This window comes from Heteronotia binoei, chromosome 2, assembly GCF_032191835.1.
Source record: "Heteronotia binoei isolate CCM8104 ecotype False Entrance Well chromosome 2, APGP_CSIRO_Hbin_v1, whole genome shotgun sequence".
Lineage (NCBI taxonomy): Eukaryota > Metazoa > Chordata > Lepidosauria > Squamata > Gekkonidae > Heteronotia > Heteronotia binoei.
This window is the reverse complement of record NC_083224.1, coordinates 56,074,150-56,101,457: the sequence shown is the minus strand read 5'-3', so window position 1 is coordinate 56,101,457 and position 27,308 is coordinate 56,074,150. Positions and strand designations below refer to the sequence as shown.

The window sequence follows — 27,308 nt, the reverse complement described above, 5'->3', positions numbered from 1 at the left end:
TTATGGCGTAAAATGGATGAAGATAAGATAAAGTGGAACAAGCTTAATTTGTCATTGCTTGGTAGAATAGCTGCAATTAAGATGAACATTTTGCCGAGAATAATGTATTTATTCCAAACTATTCCAATTGTGAAAGACAGTATACAATTTAATAAATGGCAAGGAAAGATTTCAGAATTTATATGGGCTGGAAAGAAACCAAGGATTAAACTTAAAGTTTTAATAGACGCTAAAGAAAGAGGAGGATTCCAGTTACCATATTTAAGATTATATCATGAAGCAGTTTGTTTAGTGTAGATAAAAGATTGGGTGATGCTTTTGAATAAAAAACTTTTAACGTTGGAAGGTCATGGAAATAAATTCAGCTGGCACGCTTATATGTACTATGGGAAGAAAAAGATGGATGGTTTTTTCTCTCACAATTACATAAGAAATAATTTGCTAAATATTTGGATGAAGTATAAGAAATATGGCGATGAGAGAAAACCACTATGGATAGTGCCAGCAGAAGTAATAAAAATAACAGCTTAGTCAGGAGAGAGAAAATGGATGTCATACAATCAACTATTAAAAATACAAAGCGGTAAAATAGAGTTGAAAACTGCTGAGGAGCTGAATTATAAATATGATTGGTTTCAAATGCAACAAATAAAGAGTTTGGTGGAGAATGACATTAAAACTGAAGGAATAAGAAAAGAGCAAACAGAAATGGAAAAAGTTCTGCTTGGAGACAATGAAAAATTTCAAAATTATATAAATTACTTTTAAAATGGTCTACGGAAGATGAAGTAGTGAAATCTCAAATGATTAAGTGGGCAATCAATGTAAATAAAGAAATACAGATGGATACATGGGAATATTTGTTGAAGAACTCTATGAAACTCTCAACATGTCAGAGTATCAAAGAAAATTGTTTTAAGATGATGTATAGATGGTATATGACTCCTAAAAAGTTGGCAAAGATGAACATTAAGATGCCGGACAGATGTTGGAAATGTAAAAAACATGAAGGTTCTTTCTACCATATGCGGTGGACTTGTGAAAGAGCGAAAAAGTATTGGCAGATGATTCAACAAGAGATTTCTAAGATCTTGGGATACGAATTTAACAAAGTTGCAGAGACTTTTCTGTTCGGATTACAAATGGAAAATTTCCAAAAGAAGATAGAAATTTAATCTGGTACTTGCTCTCAGCTGCTAGGACACTGTATGCGCAGTTGTGGAAGCAAGAAAAAATACCAGAGAAATGGGATTGGATTGTAAAAGTTATGACATGGAGTGAAATGGACAAGTTAACAAGAACCTTAAGAGACTATGATATAGAAGTATTTAAGATGGAGTGGAAAAAGTTCAGAAGATACATAGAAAAAGAGTGGAAAATAAAAGAGCATTGGACAATTTTTGCTAATGATTAAGTACAAGAGGGAGGAGGATATTAATTTTGGTTCTTATTAATTAAGGGTACCTTTAATATTAATATTTTAAGTATATAACACCAGCGGGGGTCAAGTAATGGGGGGAGGGGTGGGTAGAAAGTAATATATGGGATAGATTTAAAAAGTAGTTATTAATTATGTAAGAAATTGAAATTTATTACCATATGTTACTAATGAAATTGTTTGAAACATATGCTTATTTATGTGGTTAATGTTTTCCACAGTTAATAAGTTATAAGAGGTATGATGATGATGCACTATTGAATGGTTGAATGTTTTTGATATTATAGAAAACAGGCATTTATAGCTAAAAATTCATAAATCTACCAAATAATACAATTTTATATGGGAACTGTTAAAATTATGCATGTTTGTGTTGTTAAATCAGTAAAATAAGTTCAGTTGATATGAAAATAAGTATTACATATATTAAGTTTTTAAAAACCATTTTCCATGGCTTCAGCATTTTTGAAAATTTTATATTTCTAGTTCTAACTGTAACTATGGATGCCAAATAATAACACATTTCTTTTACTCAGATTCAGACCTAGAATTAAATCTAACACTCAAGAGGGAGTAAATCACTCAAGTTTCATGTTGGCACTTAATCCAGAGTAGTTGTCATCCTTCTTACCATGTATTTATATCCAGGTAGGTGGAGATACCTGAACAATACAAAAATAGGAGGACTTGGAATTGGTATTAAGTCTACTCATGCTGAGAAATAAGCATCAGTGTTTAGCCAATCATTAATCCATTTTGTCTTTTATTTCAGAATTCTTTGAAGAAAAGAGGATCATGCTCTCTTGGAAAGACAGACAAAAAATCATCTGTCCAGGTATCTTTCTAAAGTCATATTGTACATACATTTCTGCTGTCTTTTGCAAATGCAGCCTGCAGTGCGTGCTAACATAAAGGCCGTACTAGCTGTGGGAATATTTATTTATCATCCAACTTTTTCAAAGAGACTCAAGGCAGACTGTGGAAGACAAAACAATATAATACATTCAACAGGCGATGCGAGATTATAAATCACTGCTTAACCTAGCATACAAGGACAGTATTCCTGCTTTTTATACCATCAGTCACAGTTGATTCCTGAGGACTGGTTGTGTGGAATATTTATGCTGGTTATGAAAGGAAGTTCTAGCATATGGCTTTCTGAGCCAGGTGTGTTAAGCTTAGTGTGGCCGTGACCTAACATGGGGAGCTATTGCTGTTTCCTGTGTCAAGAAAGCTGTGCAGTGAGCTTTAAGGCTCAAACTTAGCCATACACCCTTGTGTGGCATTTTAAAAAGCGTAAGGAGTGGCCCAATCCTGCAAATAAATAGGGTGACTGGGTGAGGAGTGAGTTTTTTTAGGCAAGCCGGGTGGTGAGCTCTGCTTTGCTCCTCTTTCATTGGACGCCACTTTAGCTTTTATGGTTGCAGCAGTATCACAGTAATTAAAGCCCTAGTTAGGAATGGGCAGCAGAGCTGTAAATTTTCCAAAATGTCTTAGCTTGCCCACCTCTCCCCTGCTGCTGCATACTTAAAAGTTGCAACACATTCTAATAAATAAGTACTTTCGGTCAGCTAATAAGCTGAGGGGGGTTTAATCTACCAAATGCAGTTAAATTCAATGGTACCATGATGCAAAGGATCAAAGCTGAAGGTGTAAGAGTACAGCAGTAGGACTTTTGAGGTGGTTGTTCACTCAGTTGCTTTTGTTGAACGTTTTGGAATGTCAATGAACACATTTTAAACAAGTCGCAGAACAAACTGGCAAACCCTCTCACTTAATTTTGTGTGCAGGGTTTTAGTAGTTAAATACTCTGTAGTTCATTGGCCGACCCCCAAATAGCCGTAGAATGTCAAGAGACCAAATCCCCCACAATGATGCCAAGGGGTGCCATTAGAAAGAAATGATGCAAAATGAAACAGATCAGTTGCAGAGCAGAATGAGAACTGGGATGAGTTTCAGCAACTTGCAATGTATTGTTGCTTTTAAAATGGAGTTTATGCCCCTCACCGAGACAAAAATTGATACTGTAGATGTGCAGGAACATTTGTTATATGAATAGCTAGGGGAATTGTTCCTATTTCTACTGAAATAAGTGGTGCATTCCTGATTTTGGTTGTCCGTGTAGCGTGCCAGTGTATTCATAATTTATTCAGGGACCTTCAAACTGTTTAGAACATATAATATATTGGAAGAGCAGCTTTATCTTACTAACAGAAATAATCAGGGGGGTTATGGTTCTTAAAAACTAGGATTCTTTTGTGCCCTTGAACACCAAGGCCAGATATGGCATCTTTCTTTGTACTTCAGATTCCTCAGGTGTCAAAAGGGCAGCATAACAGGCATCAGCATCCTCTCCTTCTATTGCCTTGGAAAGGGTTGCTGAGATGGGCAAATGGCAGAATATGTATTCCTTGATAAAGCCCTAATACTAGGCAGTAGACGGAAGTGCTTTCCATACAGGAATTTTTAGAGTAAAATTTTATCTGTGCTCTATGGACACCTGGAAAAGACAGTGGTTGCACCAATTATCCCCCTCCCCCCATCACTGCCAGTGTCTGGGGAAGAGACCAGATGCATGTAGAGAGTATACAGCTGCGTGGGAGAAAGGTTACATGCCATACTCCCTGTCAGTTTGGATTCCCAAGCTACTCATTCCTCTTGAGAGTTCCTGTCCACATATATCTGCCAAACATACTCCAGTACATGATTTATTTGAAAGGAAAATAACCTTAGCAGGAAATTAAAAGACCCATCTATTTTCTCTGTGTAGGTCCATGACTGCCATTTGTGCAGTTGGTAATACTGGGTTAGTGGTTTTAGCCATTCTTATACACAAATTACTAGAGCCTCTTAGGTAATTGGCTTCTCTTTAGAAGGCTTTGAGCGATCTGTGCTCAAAACATCAAATTCTGCAATCCTGTACACACTAACTTAGGAGCAAGTCCCAATGAGCATGGTGAGACTTCCTTCTGAGTAAATATGCATAGTGTTGGGCTGCATATATTGAAAAAGTATGCAAGTGTACACTTGACTTGAGCTGATCCACCGCTTCTTTGTTCTATCCTGCCAGTACAGCAGAAGAAAAGTGCCACAAACACAGCTTGAGTTGCACTAGTGTGGTTTGTATGCCATTCAGGTTTCTCCCCCTTTACATTGCACTTAGTTTTGGCAGGAACTTCTCCCCAACCAGAGTATCACAAACAGTGATCAAAACAGTGGAACTTTTCATCAGACTGGATCTTTGGTACAAAGTGGAGGGCAGGAAGGGCATATCATTTCACACACTAACATCTACAGAAATGGCTACTTCTCTGTAATCCCCATGAAACACCCTCCCCCCCCCCACACACACTTTTAAAAACTGAACATCCAGCCTGATGAAGACTGGGAAATGGGTTTGCTCACTGTTTTGTGATATTTTGATTGATTCTAATGGAAAAGGTCCTGATCCATTTAGCCCAGGTTAGCCTGATCTCATCAGATCTGGGAAGTTAAGCGGGGTCAGCTCTGGTTAGTATTTGGATGGGAGACCACCAAGGAATACCAGAGTGGCTGGACAGAGGCAGGCAGTGGGAAACCACTTGTGAATGTCTCTCCCCTTGAAACCCTATGGAGTTGCCATAAGTCTGTGGTGAGTCTTGATGGCAAAAAAAAAGTCTATTATATTACTGTTGCTTTTGGAATTTGACATGTAAGCTTTTTGAGGGACAGTGAGCATTTTAAAATCAGCCCCTAGTAGTTAGAAGCATGTTACATTGTATGCTGTTTTCCTCTTAAAGGGATTCTATTGAACTCCAGAGCTGGAACTACATTTGGTTTTTGAGAGAACATAAATACCTGCTTGCATCAGAGGTTAAGGTTACCATGTCTCCAGCTCTTCACGGGTGGTTTATTCTACAGTGATGTTTTTGGTGTTTCTTCATGCTGTGCCAGAATCCAGTGCAATGAAGTTTTTGTAAATGTAACACAACAGTCTAAGAGTTAATAATAGCCTCTTTTCAGCTCTGGGCTGATGCAATCTCAGGCATGACGGCTGCAATTGAATGTTCATACAGTACTGGCCATCTGGAAAGGAGCTCTTGAGTGCCTAGTGTATTTACAGGGGGAAAGATTTGTCTGGGTTTTTCCCCCCTCAGTGAGCCATGGAAACAGGAAATGAGCACTGAGATTTAAAACCAACGGTCACTTTTTATGAGGTAATATTTATTGAGGGGGGAAATTTCAAATCCTCAAATTGCCACAGGGAATCCAAGAACTCTCTAAACTGTGTAGCATTTCCTAACGGTTTTCTTGCTTTCAGAAGTCTGAAAGAACAGAGCTGAGTCCCCCTCTTCCATTACTTTCAGGAAAGGGAACAGATCTAGCACTAGGAAATGTATAAACAGTGGCTTAGTCACATTTCCCTGGCTATGTTTGGAAACAGCTAGAAACACAGTCCTAACTGTAGCCTTGTTTTCTTCTTTAGGGCTTATTTAGGAACAAGTGATAGAATTGTAAGATTTGGCAGGATTAGGCCATCAACTCACATCTTGTTTCCTGTTGGTTGAATTCTACCCCCACTCCTCACACAAAGTAAATCAACCTTACAAGCAATTCAGATGCACAGGAAAATGTATGAAATGTTTCTGCCTGGGCTGTACCACTTATTGGAAGGCTTTCCTTATATATATTGGATGGATTGGGAAACTAAGGGAATGTTTTTAAAATACATAATTGAAATCCAAGGAAAAGAAACATTAAAAGGGGGACTGGAAGAAGTAAAGCATGCATTGAGATTGGACTAGAATAGGTGACCTAGGAGTTTGTGGCAGAATGTAGTATTCAGAAAAAGATATATTTGCTTAGATTGGGAGTAGTGGTAGCCTCAAACCCTTGTTAGAATATATTTTAAAAAATGAGTGCATGGAGTTGAAAACATAGTGGACTTGTTTATCCATGCATGCTCTTGAAGAAAGGAAGGTAAAATCTTTCTGGATTCTGAAAATAATGTGGAAGATTTGTATTGTACAGAAAACCGTATGAATTTAGCCTATGAGGAGGAATAGATTGGCCTTCATTACAATTTTTGTATTATCATAGTTAAAAATTACTGCTCATTTTCTCGTTTTTAGTATGTATTTGGCACAAGGCTTGTTTATTTCTTATTTTTTGGAAAGCTAATAAAGCATATGATTCAGAGAAAGATTTCTCTCTATTGAATCCTAAGACACCAATTCCTTCCTTTAGGGCTAAGATAAGAACAATTGGTGATGTTAAGTCCAAGTTTTTAAAAATTCTGGGAGAGCCCCACACCCTCCTACTGGGAAGTTCTTGTAAGGATCTAGTGTCGTATTTTTAATGAATAGTAATGTGAGTCAGATACAAGGCAAGTAGTAATCTATTTAGGGAAAGACAACGATTTTCACTACAGTTGTGGAGATTCTCTCTCTCTCTCTCTCTCTCTCTCTCACACACACACACACACACACACACACACAACCCCCTGAAATTATACTTCCAGCAGTTTTTATCCTAGACAGTGAGCCTCCCTCCCCTTTCTCTGTTTGGGTATTATTTAAAAAAAATGTGTGTGTGCATGTGTGAGTACATGTGTGCACCTGGTAGTTGTGGTAACCTCTGGGGACCTGGAGGATATTCACGTGGCTGAATAAAGCCTGCCCCTACCTCCTGACTTCTGGTATTCCAAGGAGGTCTCCTATCCCAAGTACTACCCACAGTTGTCCCTCCTTAGTTTCCAAAATCTGATGAGATCGAGCTTGCCGGGGCTATCTGGGCCAGGGCAAAGTGAGTCTTTTCTAAATCTCTTCTGTTCTGGCAGTTTTCCTGTTGAAAAAAATTCTGTTGCTCTTTTCCCTTGACCATTCTTCCCTTGCTCCACTCTGGTTATTATTGTTTTCATGTGATGCTGTGATCAAATGATGCTGTTTTATTTATTAATTGGTTTTTATTCTCTCATTATTATTTTTACTGTTCATGAACATTTTGATACTCTATTGATACTTTAAAAAGTTTGTTTTATTGTTAGTAGTTGTTAGCAGACCTGTGGTAGAAAGCCACTGTGGGAGCAAGCATGTAAAAAGTACTGAATGTTTACATGTTAAACGATTTTATTTTGCTTTATTTTGAAAAATCAGCAAATTCTGTGCATGGGTAATCTGGCCATGAGAATTGGACTCTCCTGAGATGAAGTTCCCAGAGAATTATGAAGCAGATGTGATAGCAGTTTGCCACATCATTCTAGGATGGTTGATTATCCTTCATGAGCTTTTTGGCATTTTTAAACTTACCCTTTTCACAGACGTTATACTTTCCCACGTGTTCCAAACTGTAGAGTTTGAAAACTGTAGGCATACTGCCATCAATCATCTGGCCTTTAGATTTTTTTTTGTCTGGATGGCATTCTCTGAAGCTCTGTTAGACCATTCCTTAGCCTTTGGACTTGTAGAGGTTATACCATCCATAACAGTTGCTGAACTGGTCTCCTATTAACCCACCCTCCCATCCCCGAATCCTGGAATTACCCCAGGCAACTTGTTCTGCCAATTATTTTTCTTCTAGCAAGTTTTTAAAATAGCTATGTATAGTCTTGACTCCTGCTATCTTTCCGATATGGAGGGAAATCCCCTAAGATCTTTTGCCAGCATGAGGGTAGAATTTGGAAGATGAATAATTTTGGGGTCCTACCTTTTTCTCAATGAATATCTTTTTAGCACCTGACAAATTTCAGGGTTTTAAAACATTCTTGTACCATTTCCTTTCTTAATCCTAGGAGGACAGTGCGGACCTCAAATGTCAATTGCATTTTGCTAAGGAGGAGTCTGCTCTGATGTGCAAAAAACTGACAAAGGTAGCCAAAGAGAATGACAGTATGAAGGAGGAACTGATGAAATATCGGTCCTTGTATGGGGACCTGGAGAGTTCCCTCTCCATAGAGGAGCTGGCTGACTCCCCTCATTCCAGAGAGGCAGAGCTGAAGGTCCACTTGAAACTTGTTGAGGAAGAAGCTAACATCTTGAGCCGGAGGATAGTGGAGCTTGAGGTTGAAAACCGAGGGCTGAGGGCGGAAATGGATGACATGAAGGTGCAAGGAGACAAAGAACTCTTGGGGCAAGACATCCGCTTTTCCTTCTCCATGACAAACTGTGGGGACTCAGGGGAGAGTATAGTGGAACTCAGAAGACATTTGCAGTTTGTGGAGGAGGAGGCGGAACTGCTGAGGCGATCACTGATGGAACTGGAGGAGCAAAACAAGCTCCTCATGAATGAGCTCAATAAGTACAAGTCAGATCATGATCTGGACATCACCCTCTCTGAGGACAGCTGCTCGGTGATCAGTGAGACCTCCCAAGAAGAGCTGGCCACTGCCAAGGTCCAAATCAGTGAGCTGAGCGGCAAGGTCAAGAAGCTGCAGTACGAGAACCGAGTGCTGCTTTCTAATCTGCAGCGCTGTGACCTTGCCTCATGCCAGACCACCCGGCCCATGCTGGAGACAGATGCTGAGGCTGGAGACTCTGCCCAATGCATTCCAACGTCCCTTTGGAGAGAGGAGCCAGTTGGGGGAGAGAATGATGCTAAGGAGAGATCACCTGGAAATAGTCTTAGCAATATTAGCAAATCCCATGAAACCAGCCCTAGCTGGCCTCTCAGATCCAAGGACTTTGAGACCCTCCTTGACATCAGGGACCAGGCTGCGCTGGTCAGCAAAGCCATCGATGTCTTGATCTCGGATGCCAATGGCTTCACTTCCAGCCTAAAGCTCTGCATGGATAATGACTGTGCAGAACTTGTGCTGAGTGAGGCCATGGATAATGAGAGCACCACGGACTCTAAACTAATAAGTGCCATTTTGATGCGACTTGGGGTCCTTCAGCAGGAGCTGAACAGCTTCATGAAGAAGGTGGATCACATTGGTGACTGCCTGAAAGGCCAGAAAGACTCATTGCCAAGTTCCAGCTCCCAGGATGCCACAAAAGAGGCTTTGCGAAAAGAGCATAACTCTGAATTCCAGGTGAGGGTTTCCCCCAGGTTTGTTGACAATGATTCCTTTCCAGTGATTATTGCTTTATTTGCCATGCTGTTTTCTCCTGCTTTAACAAATTAGAACCTATTAATGTAGCTCCCCCTTTCTGCCTCTTAAGAGTGAAATGACACACTAACAACTGGCTCACTGCATGGAACTGAGGCCAATGAGATAGGACTCTGGTTTAGCAGAGTGTGCGTTGGGCAGGAGGTGGAGAGACTCATATACTGTGCTGTGGCTGCTGCTGACTTTTATTTTATTTAGTGTCAGATGGAGTGCAGGTGTTGTGCAGAACAGAGAAATGCCATAGCCCTTGCCCAGAGGGCTTCCATGTCATGGATAGCCTAACATATTTAGGTTTTGAGGTGGGAAAAGCCAACATTCAGTTTTAACAACCCAATTTCACATATGGAGAGAGTTCCTGAAATAGTGCCACTGTGAAACTGTAGTGTTAACTAGGTTGCGGGGTGGGGTAGGGGTAGAATTGAACTATGATGAGATAACTTGGGAGATTTTTCACACTGGAGATTATTTCAGAGAAATAGCTTCCCTTGAGAATTACACTGGTAAAGTATTGGTTTAACCAGCTCAAATGTTCATTTAAGAATTGTTCTGGAGGTAGAAAGTGATAAGGTTAACAATTCATGAGCTATCAACAGCTTAATATTCTGTTAATATAGCACTTTGCTTATGCCACCAGCTGATATTTCAGACCCCAGCTTTTAAAGCCGCAAATAGATGTGTTGTTGGGAGGTTCACAAACAAATAAATAAGTTGAAAAAAAAATCTGGATCAAAGCCACAGATTTTGGATTTAGCAGGAACCCCCCTCTGACATTTTTTTTCCAGTTTCAATTGCTCTTGGCCCCCTGAGGTTACTGTTTGTGTTTTGTGGAATACACAAAGGTTTTGTATATGTTATGTCACAGGGCATTTGAGGGATATAGATTGAGATCAGGGATATAGCCAGTGGGGGGGCGGGGGGGGGGGGTAAAGGATGAATCCCTTTCGAACATATCACAATCCTGATCTGGATTCGAGTCTCTACAGTCTCTACTGTTGCAGTTTACAATTTTAAAAAAACTTAGCGGGAGATCCCAACACTGTGCCTAGTTGTGCAAGCTTAAGTAGCCCATTGATTTCAGTGGACTTAGAAGACTTAATATTTTACTGTTACTTACACAGATCAACATGGCCACTAAAATTTTATTTCAAGTGGAGTATGGCTTTAAAGTGGAGTATTTCAAGTGGAGTATGGCTTTAAAGTCTACAGTGTACTAGAACTCAGAGTATCAAGTGTTGGGCTTCACAGGAGATCTTGAACATAACACAGAAATTAGTTCCAGGTGGGCAACTGTGTTTGTCTGAAGCAGTAGAAAATTTTTTGAGTCCAGTGGCATCCTAACACCAACAAAGGTTTATTCAAGGTATGACCTTTCATGTGCAAGCGCACTTCTTCAGATACACAGAGTATCTCAAGAAATGTGCTTTCACACAAAAGTGTGTACCTTGAATAAACTTTTGTTGGTCTTAAAGGTGCCATTGGACTCAAAATTTATAACACAGGAATGTGTTTGATAAAGTTCCTCATCAAAGGCTCCTTAGAAAACTTGAGAGTCATGGAGTAAAAGGACAGGTCCTCTTGTGGATCAAAAACGGGCTTAGTAATAGGAAGCAGAGAGTCAGTATAAATGGGCAGTCTTCGCAGTGGAGGACGGTAAGCAGTGGGGTGCCGCAGGGCTCGGTACTGGGTCCCATGCTCTTTAACTTGTTCATAAATGATTTAGAGTTGGGAGTGAGCAGTGAAGTGGCCAAGTTTGCGGATGACACTAAATTGTTCAGGGTGGTGAGAACCAGAGAGGATTGTGAGGAACTCCAAAGGGATCTGTTGAGGCTGGGTGAGTGGGCGTCAACGTGGCAGATGCGGTTCAATGTGGCCAAGTGCAAAGTAATGCACATTGGGGCCAAGAATCCCAGCTACAAATACAAGTTGATGGGGTGTGAACTGGCAGAGACTGACCAAGAGAGAGATCTTGGGGTCGTGGTAGATAACTCACTGAAAATGTCAAGACAGTGTGTGATTGCAATAAAAAAGGCCAACGCCATGCTGGGAATTATTAGGAAGGGAATTGAAAACAAATCAGCCAGTATCATAATGCCCCTGTATAAATTGATGGTGCGGTCTCATTTGGAGTACTGTGTGCAGTTCTGGTCGCCGCACCTCAAAAAGGATATTATAGCATTGGAGAAAGTCCAGAGAAGGGCAACTAGAATGATTAAAGGGCTGGAGCACTTTCCCTATGAAGAAAGGTTGAAACGCTTGGGACTCTTTAGCTTGGAGAAACGTCGACTGCGGGGTGACATGATAGAGGTTTACAAGATAATGCATGGGATGGAGAAAGTAGAGAAAGAAGTACTTTTCTGCCTTTCTCACAATACAAGAACTTGTGGGCATTCGATGAAATTGCTGAGCAGAAAGGTTAAAATGGATAAAAGGAAGTACTTCTTCACCCAAAGGGTGATTAACATGTGGAATTCACTGCCACAGGAGGTGGTGGCGGCCACAAGTATAGCCACCTTCAAGAGGGGTTTAGATAAAAATATGGAGCACAGGTCCATTAGTGGCTATTAGCCACAGTGTATGTGTGTATATAAAATTTTTTGCCACTGTGTGACACAGAGTGTTGGACTTGATGGGCCGTTGGCCTGATCCAACATGGCTTCTCTTATGTTCTTATGTTGTACACCTGGTATTGGCTGTTCCACATGAATTCAAGAGCATGAGGCCATCTTTATTTTGGACAATGATAATTTATGGGTGTAAAAGGTGGAAAGTGTTTACTGAAGAAGGAGATTAGATTTCTTCTTAACTCTAGGAATTATGCTTCAAAGTATTGCCCAAGGCTTGTTTGACAAACTTTGAAGAGAGAGGAAAGATCAAACTATTTCCTGATTTTGAGTGTTGTCTCATCTTTTCTAGTTCAGAGAGCTGAAGGGAGTTGCACTGCAGTGCCTTGTAGCATCAGAAGGCAACCATTGGCCCAAATGCTTGGTTCAGTTGATGCAGGCACTTATCTCGAGGTTCATGGGGGCTATGGGAGTAAGGTGTTATTCATGTGTCAGCAGGCTCTACTGCATTTGCCCTTTATAGACTGGACTTAAAAGTAGGTGCTGGAAATGATGTCTCTACAAAAACAATATTGGCAATATTATGAATACTGCTGAACACCAAGTGGTAGAGTAGTCAAGACCTTCTTTGCTCATCATGAACTGGTGTCATGATTAGACCACAATCCAAGAAAAGGTTAAAAGGAGGGGAAGGAGTTTTGGGGAGCTGTATTTGGGTTGACAACCTCCTAAAGCACACTCCAATTTTTCAGAGTTCTATTTTTGCGCATGCTGCTGGCCATCCCCTTCCAACCCAACTAGCTCCAATCCCACCCCTGGCACTGCATGGCACCATAACTGGTGTTTGCGCATTTTTTCCCTCTCTCTCTCTTTCCCCTCCCCCAAACAATCCAGCCCACGTGTCTGCTCATTTTGTGTCTCCTTTTGTTTTCCACTTTGTCTTCTGCCACAGTAGCGAAGCTCCTTCTCCTCTTCATCCTTTTTGTTGTCTTGTAGCTCTCTTATTGTTCCTGAGACCCATTGTTTTGTTTGTTTTTTCTTTTCTTTTTTTCTACTCTTTTGGTTTGTTCTCATTAACTTGCCCATGCATGCAGCAGTCTGACTTTAGGGAGGCCCCAGACTGGGACATCGGGGAGAGCAGGCCCTCTGACCTCTACCACAGCAGTAGCAACACCAACACCACTGATGTGGATGCCAATGTGGAACTTGACCGGAGTTACAAGTCATACCAACCAGAGGAAAAAGACTCCTATGCATCTGAGGTATGTACTCACTGACCCCAGGGAAGGGAGGAGAGAGATGCTGGGGAGAATGTCCTGGCTGGAGAAATGGCAGTTCAAGAGATATACGCCTTTAGTGAGGAGCAAAATAAACTTGGGAAAGGAATGGGCATGAAGACAGATGTAGCAGTCAGAAAGCTTCCAATTGAAAGTTTACAGTTCCTCGTATTCAGTGCTGATCCAGAGGAGCCAGTTTGGTTTATGGTTAAGTGTGCAGACTCTTATCTGGGAGAACTGGGTTTGATTCCCCACTCCTCCACTTGCTGCTTCTGGAATGGCCTTGGGTCAGCCATAGCTCTCACAGGAGCTGTCCTTGAAAGGGCAGCTTCTGGGAGAGCTCTCTCAGCCTCAACCATCTGTTGTGGGGGAAGAAGATAAAGGAGATTGTAAGCTGCTCTGAGACTCTGATTCAGAGAGAAGGGCGGGGTATAAATTCTTCTTCTCCTCTTCCTTCTTCTTCTCTTACTTTCCTGTGTTCCTACACAACACTAACATATAATTCCCAGAGACATGGGCAATTATTTTTTAAAGCTAGTGTTTAAGAATGACAGCATGCTTACTGATTTAACAGCTTTTCAGTACAAATAATCAAAAAAGGAAGTAGTGCTGTTTTTGCATCAGCACTAAGTTTATTTTATTTAAAATATATCCCTCTTTTCTACTGATCATCAAGACTCAGACCAGCTCTGTGACTATTTCTGAGCAACTCTGTGACTCAGCTTGTATTGGAAGTTTGCCAGGCAAGGAAGTTTGTTTGGTGGCTACAAATAAACCCACTAATTAAACAAATATTTCTAAGCTACTTGATTTCTTGTTTTCTTCTAACGTCACATTATTCAACAGATCAGTTAAAAATGTAAAGAACAAATATAGGAAATCAGTGACGTTTGCAATGGTACAAGTGACCTGAAATTACAGAATCACAAACTTAGGCCTAAGACACTTCTGATGGAGACAGGCACTGTTCCCTTATGGTTAGCAAATCTTATATGAAAAAGAGAGATAAAGTATTCCCCCTAAGATGTCCCCTGTGATTGTTGTCTTTGTTATTGTTCTTTGCAGATCAAGGAGTTGCAGTTGGTTCTGTCAGAGGCCAATGAGAGTTTGCGGGGCCTTCAGGAACAGCTCTCCCAGGAGAGGCAACTGAGGAAGGAGGAAGCAGAGAACTTTACCCAGAAAATCTGCCAGGTCAGAGAGATTTGCTTGGAGCTACTCTTCAGGCCGTGAGGCATACATGTCACAAAGGCACAGAGGTTTTTAGTACAGGCCTTACTGCTTCAGGCACATCCAAGTGCAGCAATGTGTGGAAGTACAAAGTAGCCCCTTGCCTTCTTTAGCTAAAAAGACAAATGCATCTGGCTGAGTCTTTGGATCTTTTCAGGCCAGGCCCCTACCTGGTAGAATGAGCTTCCATTAGAGATCAGGGCTACCATAGTTCCACAGGGCCTGCAAGACAGAGAGCTTCCACCAGGCCTTCAGTTGAGGCAGTAGGCACCCACTTTTTATCCATCTTTCCCTCCAGTAACCTCAAATCCAAGTGACCACCTGAGACCCAACCGGTTGTTTATCTGTTGAGGCACCAGTTAGTTGTTAATGTTCTGCTTATTTTAGGTGTATTTTAACTTGTTATTCTGATTTTAATATTGTGGATTTTTATGATGGAACTCGCCCTGAGCCTTCTTGCGGGGAAGGCAAGGTACAAATTGAAATAAATAAATAATCTCCCTATATGTTGAGTGTATGCTGCTTGAGATGGTTCTGTACCATGCGTACTGTGATGTCATAACCAAGCTGGGCAACTTGGGTGGTTTTTCAAAGCCATAAAAGACTGCTGGAGATCTGGGAGCAAGTTTCTGGAGCAGCTGGATGCATCTGTTCACAAATAAAAATGGCCATCCTGTCACCATGGCTTTATCCAAGGCCTACTGTGCTGTGAATGACACCAAATAAGGGTGGTTATAGCCTTTCACTGCATCTCTAATATGCTGTTTTTGCACCACCACTAGCTAAAGAACCAGAGTTGCATAGGATGCTGTCTTGCAAGCCTGAGAATCCAAAAACTGTTTCCTGGCCCTTTCTGTTGAAATCCTGTAATGATATATGTAGGTGAAATAAGACAGTTTCCTGGTGCTTTTAGTGAGGCTTCTATGTATATTTTATGTATATTTTATTTCAGCTGAAGGATGATCACCAGAAGGCCCTCCTGAGGCGGGAATTTGAGCTGCAGAGCCTGAACCTTCAGAGGAGGCTGGAGCAGAAATTCTGGAGCCAAGAAAAAAATCTTCTGGTGCAGGAATCCCAGCAGTTCAAGCAAAATTTTTTGCTCCTTTTCATGAAGCTCAAGTGGTTCCTGAAACGTTGGAGGCAGGGCAAGATTCTGCAGAATGAAGGCAATGACTTCTTGGAGGTACGGTGAGCTGCAAGTACAAGCATGCTGGTCCTCTCTAGGGCAAACAAGTCCCTGGGGAACTTCTGTACTATCATTGAAAGTTGGTGTGGCATAGTGGGTAGAGTATCAGACTAGAATACTGGGAGGGCTTGGCTTTGAATCAGCACTCTTGTGTGGAAACTTGTTGGGTGACCTTGGGCAAGTAACACACTCTTAGTCTAACCTACTTCACAGGGTTGTTTTGAGAACAAAATGGAAGAGAGGAGAAATATGTTCCTAGCTGCTTTAGGTCCCCATTGGGGAGAAAAGTGAGATGTAAATAAATAAATACAAAATAAATGCAAAATGCATTTGATTTTAGAATAGGCAGTTATGGCATTCACACACATTTTTTTTGTTAATAGTTTTTGCTGAGTTTACATCTGTGAGGAATTGGTCAGGGTCAGTTTTTGAATTTCAAAAGCCACAAAAAATGTTTATTAGTTCACAAAAGGTAAGGGAGAGGGGTAAAATAATATTAATTAGTTATTTGAAGGCAAATCAGTTGGCAGGCAGGAATTCAAAATAAACAATCTCTAAACTCCAGAGATTTGTCAGGCTGAGATAGTTTTAAGAATATATAAACAGGCAGGCTTTAGTAATAACTATGAACTAACATCGGGCAGGCTTTAGTAATAAAATCTTTTGACAGGCAGGCAATGCCTACTTGGTACTAAGAACTCTAGGCAGAGATGGAATAGCCCTATGCTCAGGCTCCTTTGAGTCATAAAAATAATAAACGATCATACTGTTTTTCCATACACACTGGAGACTTCTGACTTGTGCCAGATCAATATTCCCTCAGATTCACACATTAGCATTCAGGATTCACACCTTTTTGAGTTCTCTTCTAGCCCCTCAATCCTGTGTGTCCCACCCAGCTAGATTCCTTGTCTGACTCTTGGGAATCCTTCCTGACCACAAGAATCTACTCCCAGTATTTAAGTGTTAGAGTGTTCTTATTTAGACCAGGAGACTGTCCTAATGTGCTGACAGATCTCCTCAGAGAGTTTCTCCTCACAGAAGGTGCCTGGTTTTGCCTCCTTCTGACCAATAACTCTCTCACAGACAGAAACTGTTCTGTTTCCCAAGGAACTCAGCCCACAGGCTGTCTCAGCTCCTTTCCAGTTGCTTTCACAACTGATCAGCTTCAGTTCTCTGACTGAACTCCACAGTTCTCAGACTGAACTGAACTGTTCCTGTCCTAAAGCTCAACTCTCAGGCATTTTACTTCCCTCCAAGCGTCTCTCAATTTGCTACATTTTTGTTGCTATAGCTGCGGCCCAGCCAATCGTTGCAAGACTGTTCCCCAGTTTCCAGGCTAACTTGCCTGAGTCCATCACAACTTCTTTTCCAGTTCCTATAACCCATGAATTTTTATTGTAGCAAAGAAATAAGGAAGGGAGGGGAGAAATATAAAATTAAGATAATAGGATGGATGGATTTCATGGTACTATTTATCCAAGAAGAGAGCACATGATGCCATATTCTTTCAAACAGTGCGTATCAAGAAGAGCGTAGATAAGTTTTGATCTGTTCCTAATGTAAATGAAAATCTACCATGGCTGCAGTGTGCATTTGGTGTCTCTTCTGAATTCTCTCCTGCATGAATAAAATTCACAAGTGGTTGAGGAGTGGGGGGAACACAAAAAGTGTAAAGGTGTTCTTTATTATCAAAGGTGAAAATGTGCTAAGACAATTGGCCTCTGCATAAATGCAGAGAGCTGTAGAATCTACTATTGCCTGAAGATGAGATCTTGACTCCATGTGGCAGCCTATAAGTTCCATTGTAGCATGCATCCACTTTAACCCTGCTTTTGTTTAGAGAAGCATCATTTTGTTTGGGTTTTTTTACTTGTCTGATAAGTCCCATAAGAACATAAGAGAAGTCATGTTGGATCAGGCTAATGGCCCATCCAGTCCAACACTCTGTCACACAGGGGCCACAAAACCAGATGCCATCAGGAGATCCATCAGTGGGGCCAGGACACTAGATGCCCTCCCACTGTTGCCTCCCCCTCAAGCACCAAAAATACAGAGCATCACTTGCCCCAGACAGAAAGTTCTAGCTATAAAAAGGTAAAAGTAGTCCCTTGTGCAAGCACCGATTGTTTCCATTCTATCTATACCTTGTAGCTAATAGTGACTGATGGGCTTCTGCTCCATATGTTTATCCAATCCCCTCTTGAAACCATCTATGCTTATAGCTGCTGCCACCACCTGTGGCAGTGGATTCCATGTGTTAATCATTCTTTGGGTGATGAAGTACTTCCTTTCATCCGTTCTAACTGCTCAGCAGTTTCATTGAGTACTCACGAGTTCTTATATTGTGAGAAAGGGAAAAAAGTACTTCTTTCTCTACCTTCTCTGTCCCAAGCATAATCTTGTAAACCCCTATCATGTCACCCCTCAGTCGTCGTTTCTCCAAGTTAAGAGCCCCAAGCGCTTTAACCTTTCTTCATAGGGAAAGTCTTCCAACCCTTCAGTAATTCTGGTTGCCCTTTTCTGCACTTTTTCCAGTGCTATAGTATCTTTTTAGAAGTGTGGTGGCCAGCATTGTACACAACATTCCAAATGAGGCCACACCATGAAATGTATACAGGGGCACTATGATACTGGATGATTTGTTTTCAATTCCCTTCCTAATAATTCCCAGCATAGTGTTGGCCTTTTTTATTGCAGTCCACACTGTCTTGACATTTTCAGTGAGTTATCTACCACGACCCCAAGATCTCTCTCTTGGTCAGTCTCCACCAGTTTGGACCCTATCAACTTGCATTTATAGTTAGGATTTTTTACCTCAATGTGCATCACTTTACACTTGTCCACATGGAATCTCATTTGCCACGTTGATGCCCACCCTCCCATCCTCTACAGATCCCTTTGAAGTGCCTCACAATTCTCCCTGGTTCTCACCATCCTGAACAATTTAGCATCATTCACAGACTTAGCCACTTCACTGCTTACAGAACCCATGCTGAGTCTTCCTCAATAACTTTTGTTCATCAATGTGTCTACTAATTCTCTTTTTAACAATCTACCTGGTATGGAAGTCAGACTGACCGATCTGTTATTTCCTGGATCTGCTCTGGAACCCTTTTTAAAGGTGGGAGTGATATTAGCTGTCTTCCAGTCCTCAGGAATGGAAGTAGATTTAAATGAAAGATTACATATTTTTGTCAGGAGATCTACAGGTTCTTTCAGAAATCTTAGATGTATGCCATCCCGGCCTGGTGATTTATCAGTTTTTAAATTGTCTATCAGTTATAGGATCTCCTCTCTTGTCACCTCAATCTGACTCAGGTCTTTTCAACACACCTCCCAAAATCAGCAGTTCTGGAGTGGGCAAGCACTTCTCATCTTCCACAGTAAAGACAGAGACAAAAAATACATTCAGCTTCTCAGCCATTTCCCTGTCATCCTTCAGTAATCCTTTTATCCCTTGATCATCCAAGGGCCCCATTGCCTCCCCAGCTGGTTTCTTGATTCTAATGTATTTGAAGAAATGTTTATTGTCTTTTATGTTTTTAGCAATATGCTTCTCATAGTCCCTTTTTGCCTGCTTCATCACAGACTTGCGTTTTATTTGCCACAGCTTGTGTTCCCTTTTGTTAACCTCACTGGGACTAGCTTTCCACCATTTAGAGAAATCTTTCTTACCTTTTACAGCTTCCATACAGTCTCCAAGCTTCCCCTTTTTACCTTTTCTTTCTTTTTTTACCTTTTCTTTCAGTTTCCTCTTCACATGCCCCCTCTTCTCACAGAAGTTGTCCCTTTTAAAGTTAAAAGTGGTTGTGTTGGTCTTTTTGGGCAACTCCCTATTTATACAAATGTTGAATTCAATAACATTATGGTACTGTTCCCATGCAATGCAGTCACTTTTACATCTCTCACCAGGTCTTGGGCATTTCTTAGGACCAAGTCCAAGATTGCCTAGTAGGTTCCTCTCAAGAAGTCCCTCATCTGAATATGAGAAGGGGAACCATAGTCAAACAGAGAAATAAAATGGCTTCTTGCTATTGCAACAGATTAATTCCTGATGAAAGCAGAATGCATGGTCTGTGGGCAGTTGAGTGACTGTAGGCTTCAGAACAACAGCCTCTTTATAGAGCAGGCTAGGGAAGAATTCAAATGATGACTCTCTCTTCATACAGAAGTGTACTGTAGAGTGTCTGGTACGGAAAAAGCAACAAGGATGATGTGACAATGGAGCAACTTTGTACACGCTTCAGAGAGCCTCATCTTGTGCTCTAATCTCTTCCATTTACCTTGCTACAGATAGTCCTCAGCCCTTTACCACCAGCTGGACTTTCAGTGGGTCACATATTGTTTTTCTGTACACAAAACATGTAGTGCAGCCATTGCAGACTCTCCTGCTCATGTTTTGCTTCATTCTCTGCTTTTGCAGGTGAATAGCATGAAAGAACTGTACCTGCTGATAGAAGAAGAGGAACTGAACCCCCAGCAGCCAGCAGATAACAAGACGTGTATTGGAGACGGCTGGTTTCAAAACATGGTGAGATGAGACCTGGGAGCAATGGGAGGACCAACATCTATGCAGCCTGGACTTCTGGAGATTCTTTGCAGTATTTTAGGACTGATTCTCACACACGCCCTACATTCATTTGCATTCCTTAATAGCTCCACTTGATTATTTGCATGCATCTGAATATATGAGCTGACTTAATTCTGCCTGTTATGATGTGAAAGTTTTGTTTGCAGACTTTGATCTGAGATGACTCATTCATGTATACAAGGAGATTCCAGGGATTTCATCAACAAAGTCCCCAGTGGGTTTACAAATTCAGCAACCAGGCTTCAGGGTTCTTATACCATTCAGGAAATGGTGTGAAGTGGAAGGCATGACCCCACTCCCCAGATGCCACAGTCATTACCAGAACTGGGCCCCACAGCATTGAACTTTTTTTTAAAACCTGCTGGCAGCTGCATTCAGCATCTCCTCTGAGCTGGTCTTCAGGTTCTGTTCTGTGGCCACCAGTCACTTTCACTTAGGTAGCATATTCTTCTACCTTTTTGCCTGCACTTTATGAAACACAGACATATAATTTCTGAGGCTGGGCAGGGCTTTCCCAAACTAGTTATCAAACTAGGCAAATTCCACCCCCGCAAGAATTCATACTTTGTGAGAAGTGGTATAGCTCTTAGTTTTCAGTACGTGCTGCTTTGTCAAAGTTGGCAGAGTGTATATTGTGGTTAAGAGTGTCAGACCTAGGACTTGAGTGACCAGGTTCAAATCCATCAAACTCACTATGTGACTGCAGACCATTATGTTGAACGGATAAAATAGGAGAAAGAAGAACTGTGCTTATGTCCCTGACCTCTCTGGAGGAAGAGTAGTAAAAATGTAATGGAAAGGAATTTCTGAAGCTGTGTTTCTGAAAACTAAGAAAGGTTATAGGAGATGGTAACCAGTGGCTACACTGTCCAAAATACATCAGAACTCACTAGGTACATTTTTTTTGTCATTTTAGCAGCCCAGTGAGTACATTAAGACCCTGTCAGACATTAAGGTGATCTTAAAGGAGCTGTGCACAGAGCTGCATGAAGAGAGGAGAGGCATGAATGAACTGCAGCAACAGTTTGTCAAGGCCAAAGCGACCTGGGAGATGGAGAGGACGGAGCTCAAGTGTCTCATCACTCAGGTCAGACTTTCAAGAATCACATTTATTCTCTTAACTCCCTGTGTGAGCCTTCTTCAAGGCTAGGGGTACCATTTTCCCCTGCCTCTTGCTTCAGTTTCCCACTGCCACTTTTGCAGCCAGTGGGAGAAAAATAAAACAAAAAAAAACCCCTCCTGTTGGCAACAACATGAACTCTCTTCCAAGAAAAACCTGGAAGTGGTGTCTGTCCTCTCTAGGAATCACTAGAACCTCTGATTTTACTATAGACTTCTCAATGATTCCTAGAGGGACTTTGCTTCTGGATTCCCCCGGAAGTGACATCATGCTGTTGCTGGCGGCTCCTATGTTCCTGCCTGTCTCCTGCTAGTTGCTATGTAGAGTTGCTATGCTTGGCAACCCTACACCAAGTAGGGGTTGTGCTTCCTGTTGAGATCTTCAGTTATGCTCCATGATGGGGAGGCAGGAGGCCTCTGAAATCAAAGGTGATGCTTTTTAGCAGTGGAGCATCAAATCCACAGAACTCTAGGATATTTGTAGCTTCATCAACTGGTAAGATAGCATTATAGGAAGACTGTGGAGTGGCATTCTGTAACTCATGGTTGGCCTTCCAGGCATAAGAGGCAGCAAGGGAAAAAGTGAAGTTTAGTTTAAGGGAACAGGAGAATTTGGGTGAGAGAAGGAGATAAGACTGGAGAAGCAGTGGTCAAGGAGAGAGAAATCTTAAGAGGGAAGGGAACAAAGATGAGGTGAGCAAAAACATGGGGGGCTTTAAATGTGAGGATGAGGAATATATGATGACTTGAGACTACACATGTTGTCAGTGTGGAGCTCTCGTTGGGGGGACATTGCATGTCTGATCAACAGGTGAGGAATACAGGGTGGATACTGGTGAGATTCTTTAGAGATGACAGATACCAGGAAAGAGAAGGTTGCAGTAGTCAAGGCATGATCAGAGCACGAGTCAGACATTTGCTCCGGGAAAGGGAAGGAGAGCTGTACATTTCGCAGTGTTGTACTGGCAGAAGTAACACAACATGACTGAATATGGGGAGCAAATGAGACGGGGATTGCAAGATAAAAGCAAGATTGTAATCTGATCAGCAAGGTGGATATTGATGTTGTCAGTGGGTACAAAAACAATATGAAGAGATAATGAATATGGAAAGAGGAGATGCTTGGAAAGGATTTGGTTTGACTTATCTGCTTGGATTTCTCATTGTTGCCTCAGACAGGCAGTTGGAGATATGCAATTGTATAGAAAGGGAAAGTTCAAGGACAGAGCTTCATGTCCTCAGTGTATAAGTGGCACTGAAAAAATGAGATTGGATAAGAGCATAAACTGCCACTCTTACAAAAGTATGGTCTAGATAGAATTAGTATAGGAGTAAAAGCTTTTTCTTTTTTGTGACAGACCTTATGTAATTTTGATGGCTGCACATGATGGATCTTTTTCATGCATGGAGTTGCAAGTTGCAAAGGCTGCTAGAAAAACATAGGCAACCCTGAACTGCTGCTATTCTAAGAGGAAAAATAACCAGCATGCTACAGATCTTTTTAACTAGATTTTGTAAGAGACATGAAGCTGGCATTGTGTTTCCTTACTCTCCTTGTCTAATACAAACAATGTGTAGTGTGCTGTCATCACACTCTGCCTCTCCCCGCCCTGCCTGCATAATCTTTCCTGTGAGATGGGAGTTGGAAGATTTGCAGCAGCACAATGATGAATCACCATTTGTTGTTTGTGTTAGATGAGATGAGGAAGAGAGAGTAAAAGACAGAGCATCTGCAGTTTTTAGTGTCTAGTCTCTGACCTTTGCATTCAGGTGGTACATGCATGAGATTGTGCAGATATGGAACCCAGTGCATATCTCTTTTTTGTGTTTATTTCCCTCCCACTCCGTATGGCATACACGGTAAAAAAGCCTCTTGTCACTCAGCATACCGTTAGGACTAATGTAATCTGGCACTCAGCCCTGGACTGTGGCTTTGGAAGAATATAATAAAACTGGAGTCTTCTTACTGTAGCTCTGCAGCAGCCTGCTGTGGAAATAGCTGCACACCACTGGTTCTGACCAACAAAGGGCTCCCTTCAGACCAGGCTGCATGCAGCTCACAAGCTTCCTCTCCGCGTGTTTTAAAACACTCTGGCTGTGTGGATGCTTGCAACAAAATCCCCAGATATATACAAAGAAATGGCTGTAAATGTTGCCATCAGTATGATGCCTTTATAAATTCAAGTTCAGGGTGCAGACACACATATTTCTTTAAAACATTTATATGTTTTAACATACAGTACCCCAACCAATCAGTCCTTAGGCTGACCTAACAATTACAATCCAATAATTATTATTTTAAGAAAATCTACAAAAACAGAAAAACTCAAAGCAGCCACTCAAAGCACAGCAGAAGTGTTTTTTATATACACATGTGTTAAAACCTTATGAGTAAATTATTCATTTCCTGTGCTCTGCTTCTGCAAAGTCAAAACATTACTGCATTCCCATGACAGCCCTGTGGGCATCCTCCTTCTGTTTCTTTTGTAAATGCAGTCATCTAGTCCATGTGGTGTGAAGCTTGTCCATCCAGTTCACCCTGAGTTACCCTCATTCAAATGCACTCCTATGATTGCATGAAGGATACATGAGCAGATACAGTTTACAGACAGCAGTGTTGATGATTTGGGTGGCTGACTCCCCACCACCAGCACAAATTTTCATGACTGCAGAAACTGGAAGCTGCAGTTGTATACAGGCATTCACCATTTCATATGTTACATCCTCCATGGGAAGGGACATTTTACGCCAACCAATCATTAATAACAGCCATGTCAAGTCTATTCCTGTTTTTGACTCTCCAGCTGTGCTGTGGGCCACATATCTACTCTGAGAACATTTGGGGTTGCCAATTTCCAGGAATAGAAGAGTACTCCAGGCCATTGCCTACAGACCCCTTAGAATTATTTCTTGTGTCCTTCCTTGAAGTCAGATGTCCAATTCTCTGTCCGTAATAGTGGAGGAAAGAAACAATATATCCCATTCTGTTCTGTGCTTTGTGGGTTTTCTTATGCTTTGTGGGTTCCTGAGGCTCCATCAGCAGTTGGAAAACGTCAAGAGAAGTATTCATGTTTTGATAACATCTCAACTACTCCTCCATAATGTCCACTGGCAGTGATTTCTGAAAGTCTGGCAACCTGACATCACAGAAGACTTAGTCACACTTTTGACTCCTGTGTTTGTGTGCATGTAGGTGACTGCACAGCACTAATCCTTCAGGCTGCTTGTGCACAATTTTCCTAAAGAGCATATGTTAGGTTAGTGTGTAGGAAGAGGGAAATGAGCTGGCTGGTTTGTGGCTAAAATGAAGAGTAACATCCTCACCCTTTGTGACTTGCTGAGTCACCTCCTTGATTTCCCCTGCCATGAAAATAACTCATGAAGAAGCAGGTTCATATCCTGTCCCTCCCCCATCATTTGTTAAAATGCCGCTTTCATTTTTGTACTCAGATCTGCTCAGCACTGTCATCATGGACTATTTCATCATAAAAACAGTGTAGCCTTTCACATTGCATTATTGCAGCTCCTTTCCAGTACAGTAAGAAACAATGTGAATTAAAAAAACAAAAACACCTTGTCTTTGGAAATGGATCTTAGTAATTTCCTGAAGTCTCCCATTAAAACCTAAGTGTGACCTTACACCCTGTTCTCTCTTAATCTCATTTTGGCTGAAATCTTTGTTTGGTTTTGCCTTGTGCCCTGCAGCTGCGATTGAATGAAAATGGTTTCCAAAATTATCTTGAACATGTCTGAACAACCTGTGATAAGCCATGTTAAGTATCAGCAACCCTGTGGAACAAAGGTGTATCTCTGGATGCTATACCAGTTTTTTCAGGGTCTTTGTAACCCCAGTGAACTCCTGCCCCTCTTCTGTCAGACCCAGCCCAGTGGTGCTTCAGCTTTCCTCTGAACATTAAAGGAAATGGATAACAAACAGATTGCTTGAGTTTTGCTGGTTGTGGATTGTGCCTATATTGGACAGTTTGCTGGTTTTGCGGCATCCCCACACTGTTGGTCCTGGCTCCAATCCTGAATGCCTTGTTTTGCTTTTATACACTGGTTTGAACTTCAAAAGAAGGAAGGGGGAAATGCTGTGTTTTTGTTTGTGTGGTGATTCAGAGCAATAAATGATATATTTTGAAACTCTGAAGCTAAGTAGCCAGGTGAGGTCAGAGACCGAAAAGAGAAGTATAAAAGGAGATGAACAACCTGTGTAGACAGGCAGTAGAAGTTAAGAGTGTAACATAACTTGTACAAAGGAAGAAGAGAAACTCGTACCAGTGCAATCCTAAGCACAGTAACACCTTTCTGGGCCCATTTAGAAGGGTGTAACTCTGTTTAGCATTGCATTGGACTTCTTCCTCACTGCAGCACTTTCACGCACTGAAGATGTATGACTGTCTTAGATATTCTATCGTGTTTGGCTTATCCTACAGTTGAATGACTGTTAGTCTTTTTTGTTAATTACAAGACCTGGAAAAATCAGCTGGATAACATGCTGTGTGAGTGTGACAGTTTCTATCTCTCTCTTCCCATTCAGAAGCACTGAAAATTGACTTGGTTGCTAGTACAAAGGAAGGAATGCATTAGTTCCTTACATATTACAACTCTGAAACCTCAGCAGAGGCTTGCGGAAGTATGTGTTTTACCTACTGAAAGTGGCTGTCAACTCCAGAGGCAGCAAGCCAAAGCAGACATCATCTGATATCTGTGTGACAGGATTTCTTATCTGTGAGAGGATGGGGTTTTCAGGCTCCCCTAAAACCTCCCCATCTGTTTGGTTCTCATTTTGCTTTCATCAAGATGATTGATTCCATAAGCTTTCCTAACACCTCTTCAACTCAGTATTAATGATCTGTCCTATTAAGGTGTGTAATGTCAGTTCCACGGGCTTTTTCCAAAACAAAAGCACAAACAAACAAACTTGGCCCTGCTGTGTGCATCAGTTGCTGTTGCCATCTTATAGCCAGCTCTGTGTTTGGCACCACACAAAGCATTTGGGTGTGGTTAAGCAGTTGCTATTTCAGCCTGACATCATCAGAATCTTAATGGCTACTATTGAAGCAAGCTCTATTCATGAATGTTATTGATTTCTCTCCCCAACGTTTGGCCAAGATGAATGGAAGATACTCAGCGTTATGTGTGCCGCACCTTGGGCCTCAGAGGAAGTATGTTTGTTAGGAGGCAATTAATAGACACTTGGTCCTTGTCCAGAGTTATGTGGATCAATATTTTTCATTCTGATCTAGCTGGACTGCTGGAAGCCCTACTGTCCATCCTATGGTTTGCAGCATGAGAATAATGCTGAATCTGTTTTGAATCAGACACGATAGTGTATGTTTGTGTATGTGGGTGAGGTGTTATGGCGCCTACCTTCCAAAAGAAGATAGTAGGCACTTTAGTTGTGTATTGTCAATGAGAAGCTCATGGTTATATTTATTTTAAAGAGTTATGTCTTGCTTCTCAGCTCCCCCCCCCCCCAAAAAAAAGACACTCTAAGGTGGACAGTGAGATGAGCAAACTGCGTTGAGGGGTTCTGGTGGTTTTGCCAAACTAGAACCAATGAACACCTCTCACTTAGAAATCACTTTTATCATGTTATAAACGCGTATAAGATTTCCATTGTCATAGACTCTGTGCTCTAGACACTGACATTTGCAGAAGTTTAGCAATCCTGAGATATGTTTTCCAACTTGAAGTTGATTATGTGCCACTTCATAAATTACCTCTGATACACATGAACATTGGAGAAACTCACATATTATATAGAAGCAGGCCTCAGATTCAGTGGGAGCTCACAGGAGCACCGCTCCTGAATCT

At 41.4% G+C, this 27,308-nt stretch overlaps 1 protein-coding gene across 4 annotated transcripts in view; it reads left to right on the top strand.

Moving 5' to 3' along the window:
* MTCL2 (microtubule crosslinking factor 2) overlaps positions 1 to 27,308 on the top strand; it is a 106,062-nt gene that overhangs the window by 64,963 nt on the left and 13,791 nt on the right. Inside the window, exons 4-10 of one of the 4 annotated variants that reach the window (XM_060231020.1) lie at positions 2,211 to 2,273; positions 8,208 to 9,446; positions 13,183 to 13,347; positions 14,428 to 14,553; positions 15,542 to 15,772; positions 20,202 to 20,309; positions 21,286 to 21,456. In XM_060231020.1, coding sequence (XP_060087003.1) covers positions 2,211 to 2,273; positions 8,208 to 9,446; positions 13,183 to 13,347; positions 14,428 to 14,553; positions 15,542 to 15,772; positions 20,202 to 20,309; positions 21,286 to 21,456 — 2,103 coding nt within the window. Of the gene's footprint in view, positions 1 to 2,210; positions 2,274 to 8,207; positions 9,447 to 13,179; positions 13,348 to 14,427; positions 14,554 to 15,541; positions 15,773 to 20,201; positions 20,310 to 21,285; positions 21,457 to 27,308 lie in introns of all 4 variants that reach the window. The other 3 variants (XM_060231019.1, XM_060231018.1, XM_060231021.1) reach the window with 3 other exon arrangements.